General features: G+C 41.1%; 4 protein-coding genes across 4 annotated transcripts; all 4 read right to left on the bottom strand.

Moving 5' to 3' along the window:
• Window positions 1-804: 804 nt before the first annotated feature.
• On the bottom strand, window positions 805-17023 carry LOC121609755 (claudin-4-like). Its single transcript, XM_041941481.1, has 2 exons — window positions 16925-17023; window positions 805-1475 (listed from the first exon to the last, which is right to left on the bottom strand). The coding sequence occupies exon 2, from the start codon at window positions 1446-1448 to the stop codon at window positions 813-815; it is 636 nt and encodes a 211-aa protein (XP_041797415.1). The 5' UTR covers window positions 1449-1475; window positions 16925-17023; the 3' UTR covers window positions 805-812.
• On the bottom strand, window positions 2089-8762 carry LOC121609758 (claudin-4-like). The gene is made up of 2 exons (XM_041941485.1): window positions 8174-8762; window positions 2089-3695 (listed from the first exon to the last, which is right to left on the bottom strand). Exons 1-2 carry the CDS (start codon window positions 8647-8649, stop codon window positions 3026-3028), a joined length of 1146 nt encoding a protein of 381 aa, XP_041797419.1. The 5' UTR covers window positions 8650-8762; the 3' UTR covers window positions 2089-3025.
• LOC121609757 (claudin-3-like) lies at window positions 9565-13199 on the bottom strand. Its single transcript, XM_041941484.1, has 2 exons — window positions 12660-13199; window positions 9565-10800 (listed from the first exon to the last, which is right to left on the bottom strand). The coding sequence occupies exons 1-2, from the start codon at window positions 13127-13129 to the stop codon at window positions 10029-10031; spliced, it is 1242 nt and encodes a 413-aa protein (XP_041797418.1). The 5' UTR covers window positions 13130-13199; the 3' UTR covers window positions 9565-10028.
• LOC121609756 (claudin-4-like) lies at window positions 14338-15464 on the bottom strand. Its single transcript, XM_041941482.1, has one exon. The coding sequence runs from the start codon at window positions 15397-15399 to the stop codon at window positions 14776-14778; it is 624 nt and encodes a 207-aa protein (XP_041797416.1). The 5' UTR covers window positions 15400-15464; the 3' UTR covers window positions 14338-14775.
• Window positions 17024-22057: the final 5034 nt, after the last annotated feature.

Here is a 22057-nt window from a genome sequence, read left to right as displayed (position 1 = left end):
TACTCTGCCATGGTTTCCAAACAATCCCTTTCTCCCAGTTTCTGCACAGACAGAAAAACAAAGGTTCCACTGTGCTCTGATTCCTCAGCCACTGTGTCATGTTTCAGCGAGGACTTGATTTAAAGAGCCACGAGTGCTTACTGATATTTGGATTGATGTTCTGACAGTAGCCCTCTGTGGAGCTACTGGGTGGAGAACAAGGACACTTGACTGAACTGTATTTGAATGTTATATCTCACTGCAGAATACTGATTCAGCTGGCACACGTTTACACTATATTGTTTATTTGGAGTTCGAAGGCACAAATCACAAACACACAAGCTTTTAGCATTGCAAATGTCACTTCACTAAAAATGGAGACTGAAATTTATGTAATTCTCTACTACATGCACATTCGGATACAGAGGTACAAATCACTTGCCTGACTTTCTTTGTGAAAGAAATTGGCAACGAAGTCAGTCCCCATGAGAACAGATAAATCCACATTTTGACTGATTTTGACAGAGAGCTATTTCTGTAGTTGAGGTCTGCAAATAGCTGCTGCCACTTTGGACAGTAACTGTATTATAAGGTCAAATCTGACTACAACACATGAGAATGTATTGCAAAGTATATCTTTTAGAGTCCTTTCATCTATTTAAACCTGTTGTGTTTTTTCAGTATCTATATATGGCCTCTAAATATCTACTGTTTAGTATATATGGCCCATTGCTTTAAATCACACTGTTCAATACATTCATTCTAAAGTGGTAACTTGTTTTTTCAATGCTGACACACACGGGCCGATCTGTTTTCAGCCCTCAGTCCTCACTTCACACATAGTTCTTGATGGCGTAGCTGCTGTGTGTGGGTGTCCTGGCCAGTGTGTACCCACTGGAGGGGAACCTGGCCCTCTGTGGTGGGCAGCTTGTGCACAGAATGGCTCCCCCACAGAACAGCAGCCCAGATGTCACAAAGCCTATATATATGGCTGCTCCGAGCTCCCTCTTCAGCACCTCAGGGACTCGTGGGTTGTGGAAGTCACTGATGATGGTGTTTGCCGTCCAGGAAACAGCAACTATGGTGGTGAGGGCACCCAGGCAGAAGGTGGCTCCGGAGCTCAGCACCAACCGAGCCTTGATCCTCGGGTGGCTCAAGCAGTTGGTGCAGCGTGCTCCCAGGAGGAAGATGAGGAACCCCAAACATCCCAGCACCAGGCTGATGCAGATGAGGCCTCGGGCCGCCTGGAGGTCCGGCGACAGGTCCAGCAGGGCATCATAAAGCTTGCACTGCAGCTGACCTGTGTACTCACTAACACAAGTCATCCATAGACCTTCCCAGAACACCTGCATGACCACCAGATGGGTGCCAATGAATGCTGTCACCTTCCACATGGGCAGAGCGCAGATCAGGATTGTCCCGGCAACGCCTATCATGGACAGGCTGATACCCAGCTCCTGCAGAGCCATGGGACACGGTGCAGACTCTCTCACTCCCTGGGACACAGAAGATGGAGAGAAACAAAACATTTTAGTTTTTATCCAGAATTGATGTAATCTTCCTTTAATCGCATCCTGACATAAGATAAACTGTCTTCGCTGTTATCAGTTGTGATAACAGTGTGTACAGAGATGTTGTCTGCAAAGCTGAAGTAGTTTCCTGTAACTGAAGTCATCAGATAAAAATGTAGGGATTTTCTCGCCATTGAGGCAAACGGCCACTAGGTGGCACTGTGTCACAAAAGACAAACAGCATCAAGGTTTCGCCCTCACTAACAAACAGCTGATCAAGTCCAGTGCTTCTGAACAGTCAGTGTTGAATAAGCTTTTTCTATCCATCTCATTCAAGTGGTTAATATTGTGGCCATGATGATGACGGTCTATTAACCTTTACAAAGTTATCAGTTTAACCCCAAACCATGATGGAGTTGTGTTTGTTTATGCGCCCTTAGCCATGATTTATAATAGTTTTAAAAAGCATCAGATCAGAAAATGCTTCTGTGCTTTTGTGTCAGCTTGTTTAAAAATACTCGTGGTCCATATGGTGTCATCATGTTCCTTTCTGTTTTATTTCTATTCAAACATCATAAACATGTGGTGTTGCAGAATTATCTTTCATTTGGACATATTCATTACAGATCCTTTATGAACCATTATGCCCAGAATACAGAAAACCACTGTGGAGAAAGTTGTGACAGTAAACAGCAGAGACAGCAGGAACACTTAGTGGAGAGATTTGTCAATTTCAGCATTAGTAATGCTGACCCTCCCTTCTCTCTGATACACAGTCTGATGACACCCCCATCAGGTTGGTGGGACTGTGAACTTACACAATCAACACTTCAATTCAAAACCATCTTTCAAAATCAATCACACCTAAATATTTGAGATTCTCAAGGTAAAAATTAACGTTAACAATATTTTTTTAACTTTTGTGTTAGATTTGTGCCTTCTTTAGATAACATGACTTAAATCTGTTTTCTCTCTGAGTATTTATGCAGCACATGACAGTGATAGAGGAAACTTTTTAAAGCAGGTCATGTTTTACTGAACAGATCAGCCAGCAGGATTTTAAGTCTCTGAGTCACCTGAGTTTGTTCTCTGGATAGTGATCTCTGGTGAGTACCTGACAAACAGGTTCTCTCAGTGTTAGGTTTGAATCATCACGGGTGCATTTTTTAAATGTCTATAAACAAGAAGCATGAGAGAAAAAAGCTTACGATAGAGAGGTCATTTATTGTGAAAAAAAAACTTAATACAGTGCAACTACAAAATGAGTTTTTTCAGCTGAAACCAACCACTTTCCCACCGTTTAAAACAGAGAGTTTCTAGTTAAACTACCCCCAGATACATGCTCAAAAGCAACATCCATGTTTATTCATCCAAAGTGTGATTCTCCTCTCAGGGCAAAGTGCAAGCAGTATTTCCTTCATTGTGAGTGGTCTGTGTGTTTGTCCTTTTTCTGGATGTTTCACAGCAGCTAATTCACCTCCAAGCTTCAAAGCAGACAGTCGTCAACCAGACTTCTCCCAGTCCCTTTAGAAATCTCAAATGTACGTCTTTGTTAAAGATCGGAATGAATCCTCTTTGCCATTTCCTCCAGATTTGTTTAGGAGGTACTTCACAGAGGGCGTCTCATCCTCTTTGGGGGGACAGTTGGCACACAGAAGCCCTCCTCCGAAGACCAACAGTGCCCCAGCCCCCCAGCCGATGTAAAGAGAGGCCCCGAGCTCTCTTTTCTGAGCGTCTACCAGCACAGGGTTGTAGAAGTCCCTTATGATAATGCTGGCTGTCCAGGAAACAGGGATCAGGCAGAGGAATCCACTGATGATCAGCAACACACCTGCTGCCACTGTCGCCTTGGCCTTGGCCCTCTGCTCTGGAATGAAGTTGGTGCACTTTCCACCAGCGAAAGCAATGAGGAGCCCCACGATGCCTGTGATGATGGAAACCACAACCAGAGCGCGGGCCGCCTGCAGGTCAGTGCCCAGGGCCAGCATGGAGTCGTACACCTTGCACTGCATCTGGCCAGTGCTCTGGACCACGCAGCTCATCCAGATGCCCTCCCACATAGTCTGGGATGTCACTATGTTGTTGCCAATGAAAGCAGTGACCCGCCACATGGGCGAGCCGCAGACAATGAGCACCCCGATCCAGCCGAAAAGGGCCAGGGCGCAACCCACCATCTGCATCCCCATGGAAGCCATCGTCCTCTCTCTCTGAGTGTCTCTGAGAGAATATTAACAGCTGAACAGGTGTTAGAGTGCATCTGAAGCAGAATGAGAATGAAGGATGGGAGGTGTGCTCGCTAAGCTATTAAAGACACATTAGAGGCCCTGCCAAAGAATACCAGCCATGCAGGATTCTTTGTGTGCAGGGACAATAAAGGTTGAGGTTTCACTCATTTTTCTGCATGGAGATGAGGATTGTGTTACTCAAGGTTTTGTTGGTATTCCCAACAAGGAAAAGGACATACAGTATGCGACAGAAAATCCACCATGTAGAAAATGTAGGCAGGTTGAATGCACGGTGGAGCGCAGAGAGTGTTTGAGCGACAGCACGTATCGTCGACACGAGGGATAAAAGAAAGGCCACAAGTCTGTAAACAGTGAGACTTAAATTTATCCCTCTGGCCATTCACTACACAGTCTCAAGGCAAATGGTCATTTGTCTCTGTATGTACACGCTGTGCATGGATCTAAGTGTGCACACTGATGAGTGTTTGAAATTAATTTGAAATCAATCACTGCTGGTTGTAAATGAAACAAATGGCGGGGTAGAAGTGTACGATACCTCCACAGGTGGACCCACAGCTACAGAGTCAGCTCAGTGTCTTCTTACCAGGGAGTTTTTATGTTCGACCATTTCACTTGTTTTGCTTTTTGTCCTTAACAAGATATTATAACTTATTGAGATTTTATTACTGGTTCTGAGTAAGTTCATGCTTGACACTAAAGCTGTTTGATCGACACTGACGAGTGCAAAACCTCTCTGTTGAAGTCAGACTTTCTTTGTATCCAGACAAAATGCACCTGTTTTTTGTCACTTTTGAGATAACTGTGGGTTCTTTGAGACAAGATATTTTACTTGTTTTTAAAAATCTTGGTAATTGAAAATTCCCTCTTCTCTTGGCAGATAATTTTGCTTATTTGAAGTAACATTTCTGCTATTTTATTGCCTTTTTCTTGTTTTTTAAGAGCTGAGTTTTGCAGTATGGTGGCTGCAGTATCTTTTGGGCATCTGTCTGTTTGACATGATTCAAAACACCTTAAGATGTGTTTGAGATTTTGCTTTCAGTTTATCTTACTTTCATTGTTAACTTAACAAACAACTTGGATTCTTTCATTTTTAATTCATCATATTTTTAAACTCGCGCCTGGGATCTTTCTGTGTGGAGTTTGCATGTTCTCCCTGTGCAGCGTGGGTTTTCACCGGGTTCTCCGGGTCCTCCCACAGTCCAAAAACATGCTGAGGTGAATTGATAATTCTAAATTGCCCATAGGTGTGAATGAGTGGTGTGCGTGGTTGTCTCTATGTGTAGACCTGTGGTAGGCTGGCGACCTGCCCAGGGTGTCCCCTGCCTTCGCCCGAGAGACGGCTGGGATAGGCTCCAGCCCCCCCGTGACCCTGCAAAGGATTCAGCGGTGTATAGATAATGGATGGATGGATATTTTTAAACTATAAATATTAATACCAAATGCTCTAAATTGCCCATGTAAATATACCCTTAGATGCCTACAAATATGTATACAAGCATATGGCTTGTATTTTTCAGCTTTTAAAAAGCTGAAAATAAAGTGTTACTGGTCAGAAAATATGATCGGGTATAACCTATGGAAAAGATGTTTTATGTACAGTATATACAGTGAAAGGAGAAAAAATACGTATTCGTTGACTGAAACCATTTTTTAAATCATTGTTTAGTTAGTGATGGATGATAGACCATAATGCATTTGTTGTACTGTCTTCTCTGACATCAGTGAGATTGGCACACAATCATTACTCCACAACAGGTTCAGGTAGATTCTGTCTCCAATGGCAGAGCAATTTAGGAATGTGAAACCAGGTAAAGCAGGGTGTGTTCACACCCGTGACACACCCTGTAGTGCTGTGCTGACATCATGTTTGAGATGACACGCCTGCGGATCATAGTAGAAATGCAGAGGTCATTTCCAGGATGTCACACGATGTGGACCAAAAGTTTCGTTTTGTAAACCATTTCTCCAAATGAGCTGACAAAATGCACTGTTTGTGATGGTCCAGCTCATAGACAACATCATTTGTTTGTGCCTTCCAGAACTGTTAGCTACAAATGACTGTTGACAAATAACTCAGTTTCATGATGTTTGGTTGGATTTAGGTATGAACACAGCTCAGGTTTAGGAGACCTTGGTCATAACATAAGCCACTTTGATAAGGTTTGGGGATCAACTCAGTAATGCTTAAAAGAAACCACAGTTTACTATTGGTTGGTAACATGAAACCAGCAGTGGTCTACTGTGTAGAAGTCAGCTGACTTCCTCTTTTGTCATAATTACAAGGGGCTTTTGTCACGTCATTTGGGGCTAAATGACTGGTGATTGATTTGTTTTTGTAATGAATTAAGGTCAATGAATTCAGTCTCAAGTTTACATTGACTGTATTTCAGTGTGATAACAAAAAAAATAGGGCAATGCAGTAGTAACATTGACAGGCTACATCTGCTCATGTTCAGCAAATCTTGATGAAAAAACCCTGAAATTAAAAGTTTGTTTGTGACCTCTCTGGGATTCTGTATTTTTGATTAGTGTTAACACAAAACTAACAATGAATGTAGCCTATTAACAAGAATTGTGCACGTATCAAAAGCCAAATATGTCACACCTCTGTGCCCTATATATTTAGTTTCATTTTCATTTTGCATCTCCGTAGAGCTCCATTGTTGTCTGAGATCTATTTAAAACACATCACTGAGCAACATTGCTGCACTAACTTTTTTTTTTTAATGAACGTATCATGTACATTTGGCACCCATATTTAAAAATTCATATCAAAAGTATCAAGGAATCAATGTGGTTGGATACCCTACAGCCAAAGACGGAGAGAAGTCAGAAAGTACAGAGAGATGGTTTTGGTCTTTTCACAGGATTTATTGACAGTAAAATAGATATCAACCTTCTCCTTTAAAACAGAAGGTCATTTCAGCTGCTGGAGTGCAGAGCCCACACAACAAAACATTTACTGACTGTATTGTATATGTATCTCAACACAGACGAGGACGATTCCCCCCTAAAACAACGTCTGGGAGAAACAAACATTGGACAACAATAAAGGGATCCTTCCTGAAAAGATGTTTTTTTTGCCTTTTTTCAGCATCATAAGTGACTGTCTGATTATCTTTCAGACCATTCCAAAGTGTAGTTAATTTAGTTTTTCAAGCAGAGGCACATGCTTTCTAATTCAGGCTGTTTTTGAATGTTGGTGCTGTATGCTGGACTAACAAACTGTTGCCAGTTCTTGCTGTCTTTGGCACCCAACACTGTAAAACTGGTCTAACTAGTTTAACAACTGCATGAAGAATTCAAGCAAACGGCTGGATGTTTTGGAAAACACTGTTGCTACACTGCACTGTCTCCTGCTTATACTTTCTTTGACTTCGCTCAAGTTGAAACCACAACAATTTTATTTCCTGGAAGTAGTGTTTCTAAAATAAATGCAATAAATCAGAAACATGCACCTCAGTTTCCTTCCTGAAGTGATGAGGCTGCGTCATCAGTGCATTCCTCAACTCTTCTGACATGATCGAGGGGAAAGATCGGCTTTGAAACATGGCTCATCATTGGTTCATTGCATCTACTGCATAATTTCAAACGCTGCAATCGATCACCTGACCTGATTTGAGTTTGCAAATCTAAATTTACTGAATTTTTGATTTCTTTAAACTTTTTTCCATGTGGTCTTTATCTGGAACTTCTATTTTATTCTATGGATGCATGAATTAAGCAGCTAATGGACAGCAAAACAGCAAAAATGTGAACAGACAAAAAAGTCAACTCTGTGTGAACTAAAAAATAGGCCCTTTGACAAAAAAGGTTTCATTAATTAAATTGTTTTATTAAAAAACAATGATTTCAGTAAACAAAAGTAGGCTTTTCACATTGCTATTGAATGACTGAATAATGTAAATATTTTTTATAATTATTTCACAATGTATCAGTGTACTTTACAGGTTTCCTTCCTTACCAAACATTCAGAGGAAAATTGGGTTTGATACAAGCTTTATATAGAATAACTCAGTCCAGTCATCATGCTGTCTGAAGATTTTCTTGCCAGCACCGTCGCTTCACACCACACCTTTGTACTGTTTCTCAATCCTCAGGAAACACTCTCTCTTTCCTCCACCAAAGAAATCTGAATGTCTCAGAAAATTTGTTCTCACTCACTCACTTTTTTAAAAAAAGTGAGACACAACTTGTGGTGCTTTCAGAAACTCACAACAAAGGAGGGTTACTTTAGAAAAGTAAAATAATTAGCAGTCTTTTCCAGAAGAGTGGACCTCTCAGACGTAGGCTCGGCTGGTGGCTGTGGACCTGGCACCGGAGTACTTGACCGGATACTCTGGGCTCTCTTTGGGGGGGCAGGAGCTGCAAAGGAGGGCGCCACCCAGGATGAGAAGTCCAGCTGTGCCCCAGCCGATGTAAAGAGCAGCCCCCAGCTCTCTCCTCTGGGCGTTGGTTAGGATGGGGTTGTAGAAATCCCTGATGATGGTGTTGGCAGACCAGCAGACGGGGATGAGGATGAGCACACCGGCACAAATGAAGACGATTCCAGCAGCGATGGCTACCTTGGCTTTGGCAGTTGTATCCTCCACAAAGTTGGTGCACTTGCCTCCGGCAATGCCAAGGAGGATCCCAAAGGCAGCAACGATGATGGCGATGACCACAAGAGCCCTGGCAGCCTGAAGGTCCTGAGGTAGAGCCAGCAGGGAATCATAGATCTTGCACTGCATCTGGCCTGTGCTCTGCATCACACAGTTCATCCACAAGCCTTCCCAGATGACCTGCGCTGTCACAATATTGGCTCCAATGAAGGCTGTGACTTTCCACATAGGCAGGGCACACACAATGATGGTCCCCAGGAAGCCGATGATCGCCAGGGCAAAGCCCAGCATCTGTCGTCCCATTGACACCATGATGAGGTCTTGTTTGAGCCGCTAGGAACTGAACAGAAGCAGAAGAGTTGAAGTTGTTGGGAGCAGGTCAGCTCGGCTCGGGTTGTGAAGTTAAGTGAAGTCTGTGGCACATTTCCTTTGGTTATAAGGATGTCTTTCTTGAAGGTGGAGTCAGGACTTCCTGTCCTCTGACCTGAAACCAGTGTGCTTTACCTGCTCAACCAGATTCTTTTCATTATTCGTTTGCGGACAGGGAGCAGTTTCGATGAGATGAACATCAGTCTTAAATGGCTCTATGTAAATGAGGCTCGTAAAGAGGCACCACACTGAAACAATGGTGTGCCAGTGGCTAACCTTTGATTTGACATGTTACCGGAAGATCAGGTCCAGACACTGGTTTCAGGTTTTTTTAAAAAAAACACAGACATGTGTGGGAGTGTCACCGGATGTCAGATGCTAACAGATGGAGCCTCCAGGTTTCACTCTTAATTCTGTTTCGTTATCATTGCGTATTTTCCAAACTACAGGAACTGATATATGTTTGAATGAAACTACTCACACCGATCAATGCCTCAGTTGAATGGATCACTTGAAAACCTTTTTGGCTTTTTCACAATGTTCATGTCTCTTTGTGTAATTCAGAGGTTCCAGTTCAAGATTGAAGATTGAAGATTCAAGATTTCTTTATTGTCATTGAGCATGACATGTCAATGAAATTTGCATTCACAGTGAAATGTCATTAGAAATTAAATAAAGTTTTGGTTTAGAAGATCCTTTGTTATACTTTAATTCTTATATATTTATAGAAGAAAATGTATATTCTGCTTCTCACTCACCCACAGACAGACCCACAGAAGGGCTCTGACCTTAACATATTGTTACCCTTAAATTAGAAACAAAATGTTGGGATAAAGACTCCACAAACAGATAAGTGAATGTGCTACAAACATTTTATTAAAATGCTTATAACAATAATAACAACATCAAAAAATAAAGGGCATTTACAGAAATCAATCACAAACCATCACTATTTACATAATCTGGTCTGTATGACAAGGAAATACATCGACACTAATTCATTTGAAGAGCAATTCAAATTCTACAGCCAGAATTTTACAATTATACACACTTGTGTATTAACACTTCCTAAACTAGAAAGATTTCTACTTTTTAGCACAAAATCAATCCAAAAGAGAAAACATTTCATGAAAGACTCATAAAAAATAGGTCACAGTGATTGAGTGAATTCATTTTAAATCCCAACAATGCATTGGGATACATACCATCCTTTAGAATTACAAAGTGTATTTTGGTGAAATTGTACTTTCTAAAGTCATAAGAAGTTCCTGATGCCATCCTGGCAGATAACTCAGTCTTTAGCCTCCTTCTGTCCTTTTTTTTTAGAGGTACTGTCCAGCAGGGTATGTGTTTGGTGCTGCATATGGTTTGCTTGGTATGTATGTCCCAGTGCCTGTGTATGGTTGGCTCGATGGGGGAACATACACAGGGCCGTACGTTGCCGGGTTTGCCACCGGACCAGCGTAGGGATACACTGGGGCCGGTGCGTACCCTGGATATCCATACATGGGTTTTTGAGGAGGGCAGGATGTGGTAAGGATGATCCCACCGATCAGAAGAATCGCAGCAGAGGCCCAGCCAATGTAGATGGAGGCTCCAATTTCCCTCTTCTGTGTCTCAATGGTCAAGGGGTTCTGGAAGTCTGTGATGGTGATGGTTGCAGACCAGCAGACAGGGATCAGAACCAGGACTGCAGAAACAATCAAGAGACAGCCACCTATGATCACCACCTTGGCCTTTGATGAATCTTTTTTCAGGCAGCCGGTGCACTTAGCTCCAATGAAGGTGATGATGAAACCGATGAAGCCGAAGACGAGGGAGATGATGACCAGGGCTCGGGCAGCTTGCAGATCCCTGGACAGCTTCATAACAGACTCATTCAGCTTGCACTGCATCTGCCCGGTGCTCTGCATTACACAGTTCATCCAAAGACCGTCCCACACTATCTGGCCTGTCACAATGTTGGCTCCAATGTAGGAGGTCACTCTCCACATGGGGATCCCACAGGTCACCGACACCCCAACTAAGCCTATGAAGCTGATGACCTGACCTGCCACTTCCTTGCCAATCCTCCCCATGGTAAAAAGGCTTAGTCTGCGGCAGGAGAGATGTGTTCCTGCACACAGGACTGGTTCTCTTTCGGAGTGATAAAGCTCTCTCACTTGTTGTTTGTCAGAAAATGTAGAGGAGGAGGGCTGTCCCGTCGTCAGGTGAGTCTTTCTGGCCAAACAAGATTCCTCTTCCCAGAGCTAGAGGAGTGGTTTCTATTCTTAAATGATGCCTTGCTTTCGGTGTTGTGGAAACTCGTTTTCATATGCAGATTTCGCTGCAGTATGGATGGTGTTATTGGATGGAGGTAAAACCGTGTAGTGACTTCAAAGGTGCTGAAACCAGCTCAGACTGTTGTTGATGGGAAATGATCAAATTACATCGAGTTGTTGTTTTCACAAACAGGCTCTTTGTTGCGCTTATTTAAAATCAGGGTAGTGGCGAGGCACCTTAAGACAATGTTGAGCCTCCACATGCAGCTGATAAGCAAGCACAGCAAAAAGCAAATTAAATTATTTCTTTTCATTGTGAAGGTTATATTACTGTTTTATTTTAGTCTAAAGAGACTATGCAGGTCTCCACTGCTCATAAAAGAGAACTGCACAGGCACTTTTAAGACTTTTATTGTGTTTGCTACCAGGTTTAGACAGTTTTGGTGGGAAAGGATAGAAAGGAAATTGTGAGCCGCTTTTTATTCTTTTTGCAAAGTGTTTCCACAAGATGGGACACTGCATTAACAACCATTTCCACACAGGGGTCCAGTGAAGAAAGTGTATTTTGTAAAAGGTGATTATAAGAGGACAAAACCACCACGGATACTTGATACTACTTCTCTACCACACACCATTTAAAAGATCAACAGATTAAAAAAAAAAAACGACCTCAGAATCGATATTATTCTGTAATGGTAGTTGAAAAAATCTGCGATTAATTAATTCATGTCAGTTTCGTCTCAGCTTTCCTTGTGGTATTAATATTCTTACTTTTTCCCGATTACATCTCTATAATGCTGTTGTATGCTTTGAGTTTCTCAAAAGTCAGTAAACAGTAATCATCCAGTGATGATATAGTTTATTTACAGTAACAGAACATTACAAGATTCAGAAACACAGAAACATAAAATGGAATTTACAGCGTGAAAATAAAAAGATAAACAGATAAAAATGGACAGATTGTCCTTATGAGTGTTTTGCAGGAGAGAGCAATTACCAACAACACTTTTTTGTTAGTAGGACAGATGTAATCAATGCAAAATTTTCTTATACTTATTAATTTGCAGAAGTGATACATGAAGGAGGCAGTATTGTTTTCTGCATCTATTTGCTGAGATGTTACCATCTGAATTACAGTTTGAAATCGTGCAACAATCTGACTAAATATTTACAGAAATGAATTTTAATCATGATTCTAATCATAGTTATAAATTAACCAGCCACAATACAACATGGGTTAAAAACTTTAAAAGCCTCTCTTTAATTCGTAAAGTTAAGACTGACACATGAATATAAACCAAGCTCCTGTTTTGGTGTTTATGCTTTTTGTTAAATAGGACCAGATGTCCGCTGTGAGAAAGGTCACTTTGCCACACACACTAACCACAGTCAAAACTCAGGCTTCAGCTTGTGACAAGCTGTGGTTTCATGTATTATTTACATTACCAGGTAAGTTTTAAAGCAATTATTTCTCTTTGTTGCCACTCATGTGACCTCAATAGTCCACGCAGGAAGGGCTGACCATCTTATACATATTCTCTTGATGTGGAGACTGACTTCACAGGTGTGAATTTGGGAATGTAATGGGGGTGTTCATGTTTGGGCGGGCAGTTCCAGCACAGTAGCCCCCCTCCCAGCAGCAGCAGCGCGGCAGCCGCCCAGCCGAGGTACAGCGCCGCTCCTAACTCATACCTCTGGGCTTCGATCATTAACGGGTTGTAGAAGTTGGTGATGATGGTGTTGGCAGACCAGGAGACTGGAATGAGACAGAGCAACCCCGAGACAATGAACAAAACTCCAGCCAGGATGCAAGCCTTCGCCTTGGATCTCTCCTCCTCGATGCAGTTAGTGCATTTCCCACCAGCGATTGACAAGATCAGTCCAAAGATTCCGGTCAGGATGGAGATGATGATCATGGCACGAGCGGCCTGCAGGTCCTGGGGCAGAGCCAGCACGGAATCATAGACTTTGCACTGCATCTGGCCTGTACTCTGCACCACACAGTTCATCCACATGCCCTGCCAGATGGTCTGAGCTGTGATGATGTTGGCTCCGATGAAAGCAGTGACCTTCCACATGGGTAAAGCGCACACAATGATAACCATGAACCAGCCAATCACAGCCATTGATATACCTATGATCTGAATCCCCTGAGAAACCATTTTGCCGGTTTTGCTCCTTGCACATTAAAATCCCAAAAGAAAGGCAGGTGGACTGATGTGAGCTTGCATATATAGCTTCTCGTGTGAGAAGAAGGGACACAGACATGAGGGTATGTGAAACCACAGTCCTCAGCTCCTATTGGCTGGGAAAGAGTTTACACACAAACAGAGACCCAGTGACCTTTAGTAGCGCTTACCTGTCAGAATCCAGAGCTTCAAGGTCAGATACAAACAAAAGATTAAAACTGTTTCCTTTTATTCCGTAATTGACAAAAAATTAAAATAAAATAACATGTTTGGCTACAAGCACTCTTCTAAGGAAAATTTATAAATGAGGTTTCATCTAAATTCACACCTTTGTAAACCTTTAAATAGCTAACCCCAGTTAAGCCCTACCCTGGTAACCCTTTTTTCCGAAAACTAGTACATGTGGTACATATTCAACCTGTTCACAAGGAAAACTGGGTAGCACAACTGTAATATGGATTCAGGTTTCAGGTCTGAACAAGTAAATAAAATAAAAACACAAGTGATCTTAGATCTTAGAAATGCAAACATTTTCTGTATGTTTCTGAAAATTTGATTTCTAATTACTGAGCTGAAGGTGATAAAAGCACTGCGAGCTGATTATTTAGACATTATCGTATGTGATCATCTGGGGATAAGACCAAGCTCATTGCTCTGTTTACAGCAAGGGGCACTGTTGGACAGGTAATGACTCAGCCACTGGGAATATGAAAGTTTCCTCTAAAAAGCATCTGCATGCATCTCATGTTAATGTTAACCTGAACCATAATTACCAAAACATATTGTATTAGATGTGCGTATAACCTAGAGAGACTTTTGTTGCTTAAGTAGTTAAGTAGTTCTTCATATAAAGTCTCAATTTGTTCAATTGTTTTTCACACTTCTTTTGTCTGCTACATTTTTTAAGAAGAGATTTTTCTGTGAATCAGGTATATTTTACAGTTTATTGAGGATTTATTTTGGGGGCAAGCTGATAATATGCAGAATTTTGCATTACTTTTATCAAATATTCATCATTGCTTTTAGTTAGTAATCAACTAAAATGTGTGGGTTGTGTCTAGCAGAGCCCCACCTTATGTCTTCTTTCTGAAGCCTCTATTTAAGTTTAAGACTGTTAAACTGTTTTAATAACATGTTATAAAATCTAAAACAACGTACAAACATACAAAGTGATAATCAAATGTTGATTAAAAAAGTCTTTATTTACAGTTTCAGACAGTTGCATATAATACACATTTGATAATGAAATGATATGTGAGGGGACACAAATGGAAGAAAACAAAGGAAAAGTAATAAAAAAATCATTTAATCAAAGTAGCATGTTAAATCTTATTCCAGTATCATCTTTATCTTTTTTCATGCCCATTGATTGGGCCTGTTGTCTCTCAGTCCACAAACAGTTGTATGGGTGTGGTGCACGTCTCTTTATCTTCCCACTGATGAAACAAATCCTGAAGTGCTGTAACTCAACATGAAAGTATCAAACCAAACTGTGAGCACAATAAAATCACCTTGACATTCAAATGATGCTTATTGTGGCAACATGAATCAATTTCATGGACCATGAAGCATTTGATTCAAGTCTTTTTTCAGTCTCTTGTCGTTTGTCTTTCCTCTCCTCAGACGTAGTCCTTGGGTCCAGTTGAACGGGCAGCTGAGTACTTGGCAGAGTAGTTATCCTTGGGAGGGCAGTTGGCACAGAGAAGTGCACCACCCAGGATGAGGAGGGCTGAGGCCCCCCAACCGATGAAGAGTGAAGCTCCAAGCTCCCTTTTCTGAGAGCCCCCCAGCATTGGGTTGTAGAAGTCCCTTACGATGGAGTGTGCATTCCAGCACACAGGGATGAGGCACAAAACACCAGCAACGATGAAGCTCACACCAGCTGCCACGCCGATTTTGGCTTTGGAGGACTCGTCCTCCACGCAGTTGGTGCATTTACCCCCTGCCATGGCCAGGAGGATGCCGATGATGCCAACCAGGATAGAGATGATGATGAGAGCGCGGGCTGCCTGGAGGTCCCGGGAAAGGGCCAACATTGAGTCATAAACCTTGCACTGCATCTGGCCTGTGCTCTGGACCACACAGCTCATCCAAATTCCCTCCCAAGTGGTTTGAGCAGTGACAATGTTCTGACCGATGAAAGCTGTCACCTTCCACTGGGGCAGGGCGCAGACAACAATGGTCCCAATCCAGCCAATAATGCACAGGGCAGTGCCCAACATCTGAAAGCCTGCCGACACCATGTCTTCTCAGAAAACTTCTCGTCCACTCGTCAAAAAAAAAGGTCCAAAAGCTGTGTCTGTGAAAGTCTTGCTTGCAAGATCCCTAAGAGTAAATGTTTGGGTAAGGTTGGACAGGTCTTTTATACACTTACCACGGGAGGGGCTTGACAGACACACACACACATTGTCACACAGAGCTGTGACGTGATGACTGCCCCCACTTCCCCACTCCCAGACAGGGGCATGTGTCATCATGTCAGTTTTTGTCTCAGTCAAATAATCGCTGCAGGTGCAATAGCCACACTGTGACTCACATGTACTGAGATCAGTTTAGCAGACTAAAAAATACCATCAGCCACACCCTCATAATTGTCATGCTGGCCATTAGGTAGCTTTTTTTGTCCTGTTTTATTTTGTACATGTTTTCTGTTTCTGTACTGTAAAAAAAAGTGACTGAAAACACTACTTAACTCAGGTGACAGGTGAAAGCTTTGCACAAACAAAATCTTTGTATTTTTGTGTCGTAGTTCTCAAGTAGTTCTTAAACTGTTTCCACGGTCGAAAAATTGTACCTTCATTTCATTTCATTCATTCATTAGTAACTGAAATGAGCGAACACAAAGCAAACATTTTCTCAGTTTCAGGGTTTCAGGGTTTTCATCAAACATTGACTTTTGGTTTGAATAGTAGTGGATGCATGCTTTCTACTCTCTGATGTCAGTTAAAGACATTCATGTATGTCAACTTATATCCGTAATTTCCATTTCTCAGGCTTCCAAAAAGCCTTTACCAAAAACCAAGAAAGTCTCAAGTTTAGATCTTTTAAAAAGAAAAATCTTTTTGTCAGAAATTTGCCAGTGATGTTGTCTGTTAACCTCTGACCTTTTGGTCTCTGATCTTTTCAGCTGTGGGAGTTTCAGTTTGAGACAAAGATAGAACACACAAACTACTTTTGTTCACTTCTCCCCAAGCGAACAGACTGAAAATTGCATGAGGGAAAATGTATATATATCAGAATTTGTATGTAAGTACATAAAAATACTACTGTCTTCTTTAGTTTACCATTTCTAAGCTTCAGAATGAAATCATTATCCTTCTTTTTTGGCGCCTACTACCTACATCCTGATAACTGTTCTTGTCACAAACAGGCAGTGCAGCATTTTGCTAAAATGCATGTTTTGCCTTTGAAAACTAAATTGCTTTGACAAACTATTAACTACAAAATGCAGCTGGTTGGGTAAATGCTTAGACCATTCTCAAATTAACCAGTCCCTGGATCCAGTACCTCATTTATTACACAAATATAACAATTGAGTACATATTACATCTTACACTAATTACACTGATTTAAACAGGTCTTCTTGCACAGTGGTGTAACAGAATAGCATCATTGCCACAGCCAAAGGACATGTTCATGAAAATGTTTCTATAATGACTAGAAAACAAAAACAAGGATTTTTAATAATGATCCCATTAAAGTATTTCGTATGAACATGCATGAACAGAAAAGTTGTACAGCAGGTGAAAAAAAGAGATCATAGCTGACCTTGCAGTGATGTCAGTCCTCAGAGGCTGAAGGGTTGCAGCCTTCTCCTGCAAGTTGTTTTGGGAGAAAAATGTGAGCGCCGCAGTTCAGGGGGTCCCACTTGATTTATCGATAGTTTTCCTCAGCAGTGAGCAGACAGCAGGAGGGAGCTGTTGGGGAAATGGCAAACACTATGCCAAGTGATCCCAGTTGACAGACTGTTGCAAAAAGAGGCAATAGTGAGAGGGGGCAAAGAGAGGTAGAGAGAGAATCAGATTATTTCAGAAATGAATAGAGGCTGTGTTTGAGAGCCAAAAGTGCCGTTAGGACTATAATGCCTCTATTTTATCCAAGGTAGGATCATTGGAGCTACCTGGGCCTGGCTATGGAGATTGGGTTCCACACACAAGGAGGTAGGGAGGAATTTCCACAATTAAGAATCTGAGGAGAGATGGTTTCAGGGTGAGATTAGTCCTGATGTGCAGGTCCTGATGTCTCATGTTTTGGAAAAATTCACATATTGTAAACAGGGATCAGGAATACACATGCAGCAACTTCAGTACCCTTACAAAGCACTGCATCAATAATCTTATATGTGCGTTTTTTTTTCCAAAATTAGAGTGAAAGGCAAATGAAGTCACGCTAAACATTGCTTTTTATGTGTTTCTTAAAGTAAATGAATAGTGTCAAAATTTCAGGGTGTACAGGATGATGCATTCTGTTGTGTTAAGTAACAGTGCCAAAAAACAGGAATAAAGCACTCACGTTTCATCACTGAGGAAACTTTGGAAAAGGGAACATAACAAATTTTGCTGCGACTGGTAAAGATTTGACTTCATCAGCCATGAGAAAATGCCAGAGGGAGCTGAGGCGACATGTGTCAGCAGGCAGTCTGAAGCAAGACCAGACTTCACAGTAACGGCTGGCTTTGGCTCTCACTCAAGTGTCCAACCCTTCAGTTAAACCGGCTGGATCGTTATGCACATCAACCTGCAGTGCAGACAGGTTCAGGTGTGTGCATTGAGCTAGTTAGCTTTTTCCACCACAGCCATGTTTGTGGGATTTAAAGGCTATTAATCTTCCCAAGGTTCAATTTAATTAAAGTTAATCAACAAAATTAAATAAATGTATATATACTTACAGTCAGACATTATGAATGTTCACTAAAGATGGGAATGCTAACTTCCACAGAAGCAGGGCAGGGATTTCTGGCACAGTTTCACCTAATTCCAAGGTGTTTAGAGAGAGGAAAGCAGGTTAAAACTCCCGTAACATTTATAGTATGCATAACAACTTTACTGTCAGACCAATGCACTTTGACTTGTGACCTCCATAATGACTGCATGACTTTAACAGAAGAAAGCTACCTAAAAATGTAACCATTCTTGAATTACATTCAGTTAATTTGTCCGGCATAGGGAAATAAACTGAAATTCTAAATGAATTAGTTCTTAATGTTAATCTAAATGAAGTCAAAATAATCCTTAATGCAGGCGGTGTGGTGGTGTGCAGGTTAGCACTGTCGCCTCACTGCATGTTCTCAGCATGTCTGCGTGGGTTTCTTCCTGGTGCTCCGGCTTCCTCCTACAATCCAAAGACATGTAGGTTAATTGGTGACTGTAAATTTTGAATGAGAGCATGAATGTTTCTCTGTGTGTCAGCCCTGCGATGAGCTGTACAGGGTGTATCCCACCTCTCACCCAATGTCAGCTGGCGGCGACCCCCCAAAGATCAGCGGTAATGGAGTTCTTAATGAATTTTGTTTCCTTTCAGTTACAAACCGGTAAAATGTTAAATGTCCGTCTGATGTCCAGTGTCGGACATAAATGTTGCACATGGTTTATGAGCTAATGCTGTCTTAAAAAGCTGTTGTGAGGTCGTGTTTTTGGATTTGCCACTTTAACACTGGTCTTAATTTAACTGATTAGGTGCAAAGACTTTACAAGCCAGCACCAAGTATTTATCTTGAGATGTGGACAGAAGTTCTGCAGTGTAAGGTTTTTCAGTTTTAGTTTTGGTTTAGTTCAGTTTTTCAGGAAGACAGGTGAAAAGACAGGTTTTATGAGAGGGCGGGGAGGTGGCCGACCCAGGGCCCTCACCAAGAGGCCCCATAAAGGAGCCCATGCCATCACACCCTGGATTCCTTTTCTTTTGCCATATTATTTTGGCTATTTAAAACACTTAGTACTTTATTTCATTAGGCATAAAAAGTAAATGAGTGAAATGGCAGAATACTGTATATTTGTGTCCTGTGTGTGGTAATTCAGTAGGTCTTGTACAGTATTTAAACTCAGTTACTAAGCTACTAAACTGCAGCCCACCACATTCTGAGTCCAGGCATGAGATGTAATGTTGAGAAGTGTTTCTGGATCTCTGTGAAAATAGTGACATTTTGTGTTGTAATGAGGATTGTCCCCAGTTACAAAGAAACTACGAGTAGTTTCACATATCAGAGCGAAATATGTGATGGCATCACAGCGAGCCCAGAGGCCATTGCTCAGGTACAGTCACAGTTTCAGTGGGTAATTTAAGCACACCAAGTGTCTTTGTAAGCTCTTTGATGAGTCATGCTTGTTCAGACATGACACTTTATCACATGACACAAACAGGAACCTGAAGTCTTCAAGAGTCTACAGAAGTGTGTCTTTACATATCAAAACAATATAATGTCACTTTTTGGTCCATTTCTGTTTTCAGGACACAATGGCCCACATCCTTCTGCTCTTAGATTTGATGTTTGATGTCTTTGATTTTTGATGTTTGTCTAATGACAGTGTTAGGTGAATGTGTGCGAGTCAGGTGGTGTGACTGTAATCTACACTGATGTAAGACACACACACAATAGCTAGCAAGGATATAACCCATTTTAGTTGAGAAAATGGACTGATGGGGGGTTTGTATTTTGGTCTGGGGACTCTTTCAGTTCCTCATTTGCATGTGTTACAAAAAATAATTGTATAACTTCCTAATACATGTGGTTTTCATTGTCCATCCACAAAATTGTATTAACATAAACTTTAAGACACATCAGTCGTGAACCATGACACAATAACAACAAAATCTACAGGAATAAAGGTCTGAATTAAATGTAGACAGAATTGGTCACAAAGAATCTTCTTAGATTTGTTAGTATTAAGGACAGCGTAGTGTGAACAAACAACAACCTACAGTTGACATGAGTGCCTCATGGAAACCGGTCAGACTCGCTTTCGCTCCCATGACAGGTGGATGTTTAGCAATTTGCTCTGCAAGTAACTACATGTATTTTTCCAGGATACGGCCTAATAAAGTAGCTGCACCTGCAGCAAACATGGTGAACTCCCTGAATAATGGGATAATGTGGATAAAAACATTAAAAACATTAGATAATGGTCTGTTTTTCAGAGATAAATATCATAGAGAGCTACAGTGTATATCTGTTGCATCAAACCACACATAGCATGAGCCTGCCTGTCTTACAGCAACATTCAGTCTACTGAAGCTTATTTTGAATGAAGTCAAATCTTGCAGCCACACAGAGCCAAACATAAACATGTAATAAAGGTATAATTTACATGATTTTGTTAAAAGTCTGTCTTATGTAACAGTGTGGTGTGTGTTGACAAATGTTTTGCACAGACAAGTGCAAAGAGTATTGCAAAAGTCAAGATGATACCAAACTAAAGTGTGAATCAGCTTCTTTTGAGTCGTATTGAGTAATACATATCCTGTTTGATCTGTAGAAGAAAGACAGTGTTAGTGTGATTTGAATCGATGGATTTTCTAAAGCCACACAAAGTTTCAAGTCTAAGTGCTGTTCAGCATACTGTTACAGAATAACTACACACTCCTTGTTATGATGCATTTGTATTATGTTTCCTAATGATGAGTGGTGCCTGTTAATAACATCGCCAGACTGGAGTAGTTCAGGGTCAGTTATTGTATTGTGTTGATGGTTTTACATGTTTTAAATATGGCAAGTGGTAAACACCTGTTACCAGGGGTGAAAATACATGCGTAGCCGCTGCTGGGTGAAGGTAAAAAAAAAAAAAAAAAAAAAAACCAAACAGAGTACACATGTTGAGACACTTCCTCATCTTCCACCAAATACAAGTGGATTACAAAATCCATCCGAAAATCATGTCTGCTGTTGTGATTCAAGCTGTATCCGTTTTTTCTGACTATGTTGCAAACCGCAGAGCTGGCTGTTAGGGTTTTTTTTTTCTTGGAAGTAGGAACTAAATCCTTAATTCTTCAGCTGCAAATTGAAACCAAAGGGAGAAAACTACATTTGATTGATATTTTAGCACCTTGTGTGTTAGACAAAAAGTCAAGGCATTAACACATTTTGGAAAGGCATCAGAAGGCTGGCTTCCACCCTTTCAAACACCCCTTAAACCAGCTATACTTGTGGAATAATGTAATAAAAATCTTAATAGAGCCCGTTCAAATACAAATTACAGTGCTTCACACAAAGTGAGAAATTAAAATCAGCAAATTATAAAATCATTAGATAAACTGGAATTCAACCAATTCCAGTAACATAAGATAAAAAGTAATAAAAAAGAAATCAGAGCAAAAAAAAAAGACAATATAAATAAAATAAAAATGAAAACTCAAGTAAAATCAGGATGAGGTCCTGGATAAAAGTGTTTTAAGAGGAGATTTAAAACATGCTTCTGACTCAGCCAACTAGATATTTGTGTGTTAACAGTATAGCATTTTGTAAACATCGGATATTAGAAATGCACACAAGCCGATCCACTATTACTGTAACTAAGTAGACAGATGTTTTCTGCAAAACTACAATCAACACAACACAGTCGAATACCATAGTGGCTCCCCCTGCCTGTAAAAACATACATCTACAGTAGAATGCACACAAAGAAACAAACAAGTATGTTTTCTACATTAGCCCAGAACAAACAAAACAAACAATAATCACCATAGGTTGTCCGACATGCTTGGAAAGGGACGAGTGAGCAGAGGGGTGTTCAGCTCTCTGCTATCTGCAGCCTCGTCTCTAGATGCTTCTAAATCCTGCACACTGGTTCTGTATATCAAGCAGCCTAAATCTATTCCAGACTGCAAAACTTTTCATATACATAATGTCTGACCTCCCTCTGTAATCTAAGCGAGTGTTTTAACCTTCTCTTTTTACTTCTTCATCATAGC

Source organism: Chelmon rostratus, chromosome 7 (genome assembly GCF_017976325.1).
Source record: "Chelmon rostratus isolate fCheRos1 chromosome 7, fCheRos1.pri, whole genome shotgun sequence".
Lineage (NCBI taxonomy): Eukaryota > Metazoa > Chordata > Actinopteri > Chaetodontiformes > Chaetodontidae > Chelmon > Chelmon rostratus.
Note: the sequence above shows the minus strand (reverse complement) of the source record. Positions and strands in the feature narration are given on the sequence as shown.

Coding starts and splice junctions, on each gene's coding strand:
- LOC121609755 (XM_041941481.1), bottom strand. CDS start 1,448: ATGGCTCTGCAGGAGCTGGGTATCAGCCTGTCCATGATAGGCGTTGCC.
- LOC121609758 (XM_041941485.1), bottom strand. CDS start 8,649: ATGGTGTCAATGGGACGACAGATGCTGGGCTTTGCCCTGGCGATCATC. Junction 3,696..8,173: donor ACCAACGCCCAGAGGAGAGA/GCTGGGGGCTGC, acceptor AGACACTCAGAG/AGAGAGGACGATGGCTTCCA.
- LOC121609757 (XM_041941484.1), bottom strand. CDS start 13,129: ATGGTTTCTCAGGGGATTCAGATCATAGGTATATCAATGGCTGTGATT. Junction 10,801..12,659: donor TTAATGATCGAAGCCCAGAG/GTATGAGTTAGG, acceptor CTCCTGCCGCAG/ACTAAGCCTTTTTACCATGG.
- LOC121609756 (XM_041941482.1), bottom strand. CDS start 15,399: ATGGTGTCGGCAGGCTTTCAGATGTTGGGCACTGCCCTGTGCATTATT.